General features: G+C 53.7%; 1 protein-coding gene across 1 annotated transcript; it reads left to right on the top strand.

The window, feature by feature from the left end:
• The first annotated feature begins 2,007 nt into the window (after positions 1 to 2,007).
• Positions 2,008 to 4,915, top strand: LOC104986407 (intestinal-type alkaline phosphatase-like). The gene is made up of 11 exons (XM_010836956.1): positions 2,008 to 2,074; positions 2,153 to 2,269; positions 2,382 to 2,497; positions 2,689 to 2,863; positions 2,943 to 3,115; positions 3,368 to 3,493; positions 3,581 to 3,653; positions 3,748 to 3,882; positions 3,973 to 4,164; positions 4,376 to 4,492; positions 4,620 to 4,915. The coding sequence occupies exons 1-11, from the start codon at positions 2,008 to 2,010 to the stop codon at positions 4,913 to 4,915; spliced, it is 1,587 nt and encodes a 528-aa protein (XP_010835258.1).
• The last annotated feature ends 4,619 nt before the right edge of the window (positions 4,916 to 9,534 follow it).

Genomic DNA, 9,534 nt, shown 5'->3' with positions numbered 1-9,534 from the left:
TATAAAGAAGGCTGAGTGCCGAAGAATTGATGCTTTTGAACTGTGGTGTTGGAGAAGACTCTTGAGAGTCCCTTGGACTGCAAGGAGATCCAACCAGTCCATTCTGAAGGAGATCAGCCCTGGGATTTCTTTGGAAGGAATGATGCTAAAGCTGAAACTCCAGTACTTTGGCCACCTCATGTGAAGAGTTGACTCATTGGCAAGGACTCTGATGCTGGGAGGGATTTGGGGCAAGAAGAGAAGGGGACGACAGAGGATAAGATGGCTGGATGGCATCACTGACTCGATGGACATGAATCTGAGTGAACTCCGGGAGTTGGTGATGGATAGGGAGGCCTGGCGTGCTGCGATTCATGGGGTTGCAAAGAGTCTGACACGACTGAGCGACTGATCTAATCTGATCTGATCTGAACACACTAACAGGGAGAAATATCAGCAACCTCAGATATGCAGATTATACCACCCTTAAGGCAGAAAGCAAAGAGGAACTAAAGAGCCTCTTGATGAAAGTGAAAGAGGAGAGTGAAAAAGCTGGCTTAAAACTCAACATTCAAAAAACGAAGATCATGGCATCTGGGCCCATTGTGAAGTAAAGTTGCTCAGTTGTGTCTGACTCTTTGTGACCCCATGGACTGTAGCCTGCCAGGCTCCTCCATTCATGGGATTTTCCAGGCAAGAATATAGGAGTGGGTTGCCATTTCCTTCTGGTCCCATTACTTCAAGGCAAATAGATGGGGAAACAATGGAAATAGTGACAGACTTTATTTTCTTGGGCTCCAAGATAACTTCAGATGGTGACTGCAGTCATGAAATTAAAAGACGCTTGCTCCTTGGAAGAAAAGCTATGACTAACCTAGACAGCATATTAAAGGCAGAGGTATTACTTTACTGACAAAGGTCTGTCCAGTCAAAGCTATGGTTTTCCAGTAGTCATGTATGGATGTGAGAGTTGGACCATAAAGAAAGCTGAGTACCGAAGAAATGATCCTTTTGAGCTTTGGTATTGGAGAAGACTCTTGAGAGTCCCTTGGACTGCAAGATCAAACCAGTCAATCCTAAAGGAAATCAGTCCTGTATATTCATTGGAAGGACTGATGCTGAAGCCAAAACTCCAGTACTTTGCCACCTGATGTGAAGAACTGACTCATTGAAAAAGACCCTGATGCTGGGAAAGATTGAAGGCAGGAGAAGGGGATGACAGAGGACGAGATGGTTGGATGGCATCGCTGACTTGATGGACATGAGTTTGGGCAAACTCAGGGAGTCAGTGATGGCCAGCATGCTGCAGTCCATGGGGTGGCAAAGAGTCGGACACGACTGAGCAACTGAACTGACTGACTACACACAAACATCAGTGCTCACCCGGTCTGGCCTTCAGTAATTAAGACAAAGACAAGGCCCCCGCTCTGCTGTCACCTCTAGCCCCATCCTTCTCCATGGCCCATCTAGCCCAGTGCCCACCCCACCGGTCCAGATCAAGCCTGCTGAGAAGTAGAGTGTCTCTCCGCCTCAGGAAACCAAACCTAGGGCCCCAAGCCCAGGCTCTGTGCTTCCAAGTACACCTCCCTCAGCACCCAGAACCAATGCTGAGGCTCAGAAAATATACATGAGAAGGAAGGAGAGATGGTTCTCCCACAGGACTTGGTGAGCAGAGGGACGGGAGGAGCCTCAGTCAAGACCTTGAAAGTGTTCCTCAGGCCTAAGTCATCTGCACCCTAATCCCCACCCCATCTTGAAGAGACAGCTGGGGACCATCCTATGAGGAATCCTCAGGACTCCTGCTGGCTCAGCCACACCCACCACGTCCCTCTGGCAACAGGTCTCAAAGTCATATGGCAGGTAAGGGACAGGGTGTGGTTACCTGGGGCACTGGGAGGTACACGGAGACTTTTATAGCAGGGATTTAAGCCCAGGCAGCCAGCGCTGCAGCTTGTAACCTGGTGTCCCAGCCTTGCCTGAGACCCGGCCTCCCCAGGTCCCATCCTGACCCTCCGCCATCACACAGCCATGCAGGGGGCCTGCGTGCTGCTGCTGCTGGGCCTGCAGCTACAGCTCTCCCTCGGCCTTGTCCCAGGTAATCAGGTGACTCCTGGCGCCCTACTCAGAGTGGGTGGCTCCAGGCTGACCTGACCTCCACTCTCCCCTTGAGCAGTTGAGGAAGAAGACCCCGCCTTCTGGAACCGCCAGGCAGCCCAGGCTCTTGATGTGGCTAAGAAGCTGCAGCCCATCCAGACAGCCGCCAAGAATGTCATCCTCTTCTTGGGCGATGGTGAGTGCGCTAGGTCGGTCCACACCCTGTCTCCCCACAACCCTGGAATCCTGGGCTGCCGGCTGACCCAGGCTGGCCCCAGGGACTCAGACCTGACACAGTGTACCTTCAGGGATGGGGGTTTCCACGGTGACAGCTGCTCGGATCCTAAAGGGGCAGATGGCTGGCAAGCCGGGACCTGAGACACCCCTGGCCATGGACCAGTTCCCATACCTGGCTCTGTCCAAAGTAAGGGCCAAGTGGCCTCAGGGTGGTCTACACCAGAGGGGTGGGTGTGGGCCTAGGGAGCAGGGTAGGAGGGAAAGCCCCAGGAGGGCTGGGGGCTGAGATAGGGGCTGGGGGCTGTAAGGATGGGCCCAGGGCCTGGCTCAGGAGCTGGGTGTCTACCCCAGCAGAGCTAAAGGCGTCTCTGCCCCCAGACATACAACGTGGACAGAGATGTGCCCGACAGTGCAGGCACGACCACCGCCTACCTGTGTGGGGTCAAAACCAACATGAGGACCATTGGTGTAAGTGCAGCTGCCCGCTTCGACCAGTGCAACACGACACGTGGGAATGAGGTCACGTCTGTGATAAACCGGGCCAAGAAAGCAGGTGGGCTTGGGCGTCAGTTTCTTGGGCAGGGACAGGCTCAGAGACCTTGGTGGCCCACCGTGACCTCTGCCACCCTCAGGGAAGTCAGTGGGAGTGGTGACCACCACCAGGGTGCAGGATGCATCCCCAGCCGGGGCCTACGCGCACACGGTGAATCGAGACTGGTTCTCTGACGCTGACCTGCCTCCCGATGCACAGACGTATGGCTGCCTGGACATCGCCACTCAGCTCGTCTACAACATGGACATTGATGTGCGACATGATGGGCACAGGGCGAGGCTGGGCAGAGGGGGTGGGATACACTCTCAATACAGTTCCAGGCAACCCACAGTCCTGGGGTCTCGCAGGGTCTCTGTTGGTGGGGGTGGGGGTCACCCTGTAGAAGTTAACTGGTGGGGACAAACCATCCCACAGACCTGATTGGGGAGGCAGGGACTGTGTGAGGGGGGGTGAGTAAAGGGCCAGCCAGGCCCTGAACCCATCTGCCCTAATCTCTGGTCCCAGGTGATCCTGGGTGGAGGCCGAAAGTACATGTTTCCTGCGGGGACCCCAGACCCTGAATATCCAGATGACAATGGAGTCCGGAAGGACAAGCGGAACCTGGTGCAGGAGTGGCAGGCCAAGCACCAGGTGATGGGGGCTCATGGATGCGGGGGTACAGCGGGGCTGGGCCTGGGGTGTCGGGCTATGGACTGAGGCCTGGTTCTGCCCTCCCAGGGAGCCCACTATGTGTGGAACCGCACGGAGCTCCTTAAGGCGGCCGATGACTCCAGTGTAACACACCTCATGGGTAACGACCCCACCCCACCCACACCTGCCCAGGATGGGTGCCATGGGCCCCCCATCCCCAGCTTGAGGGTCACCATTGGTCCCATTTCCAATAGGCCTCTTTCAGCCAGGAGAAATGGCCTATGAAATCTTCAGAGACCACACCACAGACCCATCCCTGGAGGAGATGACGGAGGCGGCCCTGAGAGTGTTGAGCAGAAACCCTCGGGGCTTCTTCCTCTTCGTGGAGGGTGAGTGGCAGCTCCTTGTGGATCAGAGCGGGAAGGGCTGCACTCAGGGTGGGTGTGGCATCACTCACCTTCCACATGACTTTCTTGCAGGAGGCCGCATTGACCATGGACATCATGCAAACACAGCTTATTGGGCGCTGAATGAGACAATCATGTTCGACAATGCCATCGCCAAGGCTAGCCAGCTCACCAGTGAAGCAGACACACTGACCCTTGTCACCGCCGACCACTCTCATGTCTTCACTTTCGGTGGCTACCCACTTCGTGGGACCTCCATTTTCGGTAATCCCACAGAGAGTGGCAGGTCCTTGCTCTTAAGTTACCTGGCACAAAGTGTTCTGAACCAGTTCTGCCAATTGGAGTAATAATAGTAACTGCCCCACTTCACTCTGGTAAGGATTAAACCAGTGAACACACAAGAGGTGCCTCGGCACACAGGAGGCGCCCCAAAAGCTGGGGTCAGTGTGATAACAGGGTCCCCTCTCCCTTGCAGGGCTGGCCGATGGCAAGGCCAAAGATGGCAAGTCCTACACCTCCCTCCTATATGGCAATGGTCCGGGGTACCGGTTGGACGTGGGCCCACGACCTGATGTGAATGAAAAGGAGAGCAGTGAGTGCAGTGGGTGGGCCCTGGGGAGCAAGACGGGGGGATGGGAGGAGGGGAAGACCCTACTCCGGAACTTCTGGGAAGTGGAGGTCGCCTCCCTTCCTTCCCTGAACCACCTCTCTCCTCTCAGCGGACCCCGAGTACCAGCAGCAAGCTGCAGTGCCCCTAGACAGCGAGACCCACGCGGGTGAGGACGTGGCAGTGTTTGCACGAGGCCCGTGGGCACACCTGGTGCACGGCGTGCAGGAGCAGACCTTCGTGGCGCATGTCATGGCCTTTGCTGCCTGCGTGGAGCCCTACACCACCGACTGCCACCCTCACCCCCATAGTGGTCCCTCGGACACCGCCCACCAGGCTGTCTGCCCATCCTCACTGGCACTGCTGGCCGGGGCCCTGCTGCTGCTGCTGGTGCCCACTCTGCACTGAGGCCCACCCACCCGGGCCTCCTCCCCGCCCCCAACCTTGATGGACCCAAAACACCCTGGAGGTTGAGGTCCTGACTTTCCTGTGAGAGCCACAGTCCTCAGTGCCCCAGACCTCAGTGGCCTCAGCTATTTTGAGGAGCTGCCCCATATTCGAGGATATTCCAGGCAGGGCCTCAGACCACCCAGTCTCTTCTCCCCACCCAATAGCCCTGCCTGAGGACCAGGCTGGCACCAGAGGTGTTCCCCACAGCGGACCAGTTCCCCACAGCGGACCAGAGTCTACGAGACCCCCACTGGGGGCTTCCGGGAGGCGTGTCTTCTGATTGCCTGACTTCCAGGAGGCGTGGCTTCCGCGGAGTTGTGGCTTCCGTCCTCCTGGAACCCACTCTGTGGGCACCTCGCTGGCCAAAGAGACATCTGGGGCCAGGAGTGCCAGGCGGCCCTCAACACAGTCTTCAGCAGCCCCTTCTAGGAACCCAGCGGTATCTTTACAGAGAGACAGCGACACAGAGGAGAGGAGACTTGTCCCAGGTCTCAGCCGCTGTGAGGGTGGCCCCGGTGCCCCTGGGAGATCCCAGGAGCAGCGGGAGAGCTGGGGGTGGGGACAGAGGCCCCGCCCTCCTGGGAGGGAGGAAGCAGCCCTCAAATAAACTGTTCCAAGTGTGATGCAGCAGTGATACTTGTGGGAAGAAAAGCCCTTAGCAGGTGGGGCACAGAGTGTGTGTCTGTGTGAGGGGCGTGGTGATTCACATCAGGAAGTCAGCGAGGGGCTGATGAGAGGCTGACACTGAGCAAAGACCAAAGGCGGTGAGGGTGGGAGCAATGCAGGACAGCGGTGCAGGGGCCCCAAGGGGGCCAGCATGGGGACCAGTTGGGAGGAGCAGAGCAGGTAAAGAAGGTCAAAGCTGAGGGAATGGGAGGATGGGGGAGGAGCAGAAACTTCATCCAGAATGTGGGAGAGGAATGGAAGGCTGTGAACATAACATGGACATAACAGGACTGGAAGATTCTAGAAAATATCATGCTGGCTACTGAGAAGGGAGTGACAGAGGATGAGATGGTTGGATGGAATCATCAAGTCACTGGACATTAGTCTAAGCAAGCTTGGGGAGGTAGTGAAGGACAGGGAAGCTGTGTTTTTGTTTGAAAGCTGATGGATGGGGTGGGCATGGGGCAGAGGTGGGAGCTGGGGAACCAGAGAGGAAGTACAAGTGAAAGTGAAAGTTTCACATTTCTTCCTTTCTTCTGGCTGTGTTGGGTCTTTGCTGCTAGTGGCCTCTCTCTAGTGGTGAGTGGGGGCTACTGTCTAGCTGAGGTGTGAGGGCTTGTCGTGGTGGCTTCTCTTGTTGCAGAGCACAGGCTCTATGGTGTGTGGGCTTCAGTAACTGCAGTTTGTGGGCTCAGTTGTTCCACAGCATGTGGGATCTTCCCAGACCATAGATTCAATCCCTGTCCCCTGCATTGGCAGTCGGATCCTTAGCCACTGAACCACAAGGGAAGTCCCTAATATTTCTGAGCTCTAAAAACATTCCAGAGCAACCACTCCAAAAAAACTACACTGATTGCGTATGTAACTTATCCTAAGTATTTCAAAGAATTTAAAAGGATGAAAACAGCCATATTTTCCAATAAATTCTACACAGAAATTTTACAAATTTCTTTTTGTACATTTCCAAAGTTGCAAGAAAGCCCTTTGCCTTCACTAGAAATGTTAATATAACTGAGTATGCTTCCTTATTTACTAAACTTTTGATTTAGCAGTGTAAAACATCGATTTGAAGGCCAGGCTCTCAGGGCTATTTACTGAAACTCTGGGTTGTTGTTTAGTCACTCAGTCATGTCTGACTCTTTGTGGCCCCATGGACTGTAGCCTACCAGGTTCCTCCGTCCATGGGATTCTCCAGGCAAGAATACTGGAGTGGGTTGCCATTTCCTTCTCCAGGGGATCTTCCCAACCCAGGAATCGAACCCAGGTCTCCCACGTTGCAGACAGACGCTTTAACCTCTGAGCCACCAGGGAAGTTATGAAACATTTATGTTTCATGAATGTGTTCAAAACCCAAGGGAACTCTGCATTTTCAAGCCACAGGTTTTAAAAGCAAATTATTCTGGAATTCATGGTGATCTCTGCACAGCTTTGAATATCCCAACAACCACTGAACTGTACACTTGAAAAGGGTGAATTTTGTGGTATATAAATTATACCTAAATGTTAAAAAGTTTCGTTTCCAAGTTTTTTCTAAATACGTAGGCATGATGGATTTTATTGAGGGATCTTGTTGACCACAAGATCATGGACACGTTCTCAAGCATCAGTTTGTTAAAAGTCTTGACCTTGACGAGGCAGATGCAGGGGAAGTATGCTTTTCCAAATTTTATTGGGTGCTCAAGATGGACAGTGCTTGTCACCTCAAGAACTCTCAGCACATGGGTCTTTAAGAAAGGGAGTCAGGAAGAAAGAGGGCAGGAGGACTCATGCCAGCCCCCTTCAGTACCTTGCCAATAACATGGCTCATAATGTGGGGCTGATCTGGAACATTCTCATGGTCACCCCCAATATCATTACCAAGTATCTATCATAAAGCTTCTCCTTGACTCAGACAATTTTGGTTTTAGAAAGGTAACACCACCAATTGCTTCCCTCATAGCTCAGTTGGTAAAGAATACGCCTGCAATGCAGGAGACCTTGGTTCCATTCCTGGGTCAGGAAGATCCACTAAAGCAGGAATACACTACCCACTCCAGTATTCTTGGGCTTCCCTGGTAGCTCAGCTGGTAAAGAATCTGCCTGTGATGCAGCAGACGTGGGTTCGATCCCTGGGTTGGGAAGCTCACTTGAAGAAGGGAAAGGCTACGCACTCCAGTATTCTGGCCTGGAGAATTCCATGGATTGTATAGCCCATATGGGGCCACAAAGAATCGGACATGACTGAGCAACTTTCACTTTCACCACTGATGGCTCTTACAGCATTTTATGTGCTCTCAAGGTTTCTGGATCTTCCCTGCAACGGTTGGCTTTGGATGGACCAATGAGTGAGCTGTGCAGGTTCTGCTGTCTCTGAAGCTTTTTATCATCCAGAATCCTTTAACATCACAGCCTGTGGAGTAGCCATTCCATCAGTGGGCGCACTTACAGAGTTCTCCCCAAATGACACTGTTTTTGTTAAACAAACCATGAACTGTTGAAAACATATATTCCCTGCTATATCTTACCTCTAGTGGCTCACTCACAGAAAAAAGGAAAAGAAAAATCTGGTCTGCGTATTTCATTATTGGAACAGAATCCAGCAAATACCTTAAGCTGAGATGTGTAGAAACATCTGTGCTTTCAGCCAACTATTCCTCCCACACTGGGTAATTTGCTGTGACACTTTTTTTTTTTCAATCTACAGCACTGTTTTTTCTACATCTTCCAACAGTAATCATTGATGAAGAAACGCCTTCTGGTTTTTCCAAAGACCATTTTCTGTTCACTGTTTCTGCCATTTTTACTGCAGCAGAAAGAATAAATGTTTGCCTGGTGTTAGGTGCTTTTTGTCTTATGCTATTATGTAAGAAACTTTAAAAGAGCCTTCCAAATATTCATCATTGCTTAGGAAAATATCAAAAATACTAGTGGAACAGCACATCACTTTAAACATCACTGGGAAAGAACTCTCTGTGTCTGTCTTCATGTTGGGATAGCTTAGTTTTTGAATGTCTTTCTAAACAGGAGAGTTTCTTGCTGTTATTGAGAATACCTCAAATTGTGTAGAGCAAACTTCCCCCAAGCAGCAAGCTCAGAGAGGTACTGGGGTTGGGAGGGGCTCACAAACACCAGGGGAAGGGCACAGGCCTAGGTCCAAAGGCTGGAGGCCACCCAGAGTCCCCAACAGCGAGTGGGTCTGGGGCCTGGCCTCCCTGGGCCACTCGGGGTTGGAGGGAGGGAGAAGGCTCCGAGCCGCCACCAACCACTGTAGGCACCGTGCGTCCATTACCGTCCCCTGTCCCTGCACACACGTGCCCGCCGCAGGCTGGGGAAGACCCCTGTAATAAAGCGCCGGGCACCGGGCTTGGCACATAGTAGGCCGTCAATGAAAGGCTGTTTCTCTTCTCTTCATTGCTTGCCCCCGACCTGCTACAGCCAAGGCCAGATGGGGGGAGGGGGGAAGCGGAGGCCGGGAAAAGGAGGTGTGGTCAGTGCGGCGTCTATGCGGGCCCTGAAGCCGACTTCAGCTTTCCGCACTGGAACCAGACGCTCAAGAAGGCGCCTTGAGAACCAAACTTTGTCCTCGCAGATGTCCGCAGAGCCATCCCCGGCCCTGTCCTCTCTATTCAATGGCCAGAACCCTCACCAGTCCCTTTGCCAAGCCCCCGCGCCGGCGCGCCGGCCCGCCCTGGATCAGGGAGAAAGCCCCGACGGCCCTGAAGGACCCGGAACCGGTTCCGTCCCGCGTCCTCGCCCCCCGGCCCCTCCCGGCTTCAACAGGTTCTCCCCGGAACCCAAACTTGGACGAAGTTTCATCCCCGGCGCAGAGCGAGCTGGTCCGGTGCGCCCCGAGCCCTTGGTGCGCAGCCTCCCGAGCCCTTGGTGCGCAGCCTCCCGCGTCGCGCCGGGCAGTCCGCGGAGCCCGAACCCCG

Source organism: Bison bison, unplaced genomic scaffold, assembly GCF_000754665.1.
Source record: "Bison bison bison isolate TAMUID 2011002044 unplaced genomic scaffold, Bison_UMD1.0 scf7180017864068, whole genome shotgun sequence".
Lineage (NCBI taxonomy): Eukaryota > Metazoa > Chordata > Mammalia > Artiodactyla > Bovidae > Bison > Bison bison.
This window is presented reverse-complemented; position numbering and strand designations above follow the sequence as displayed.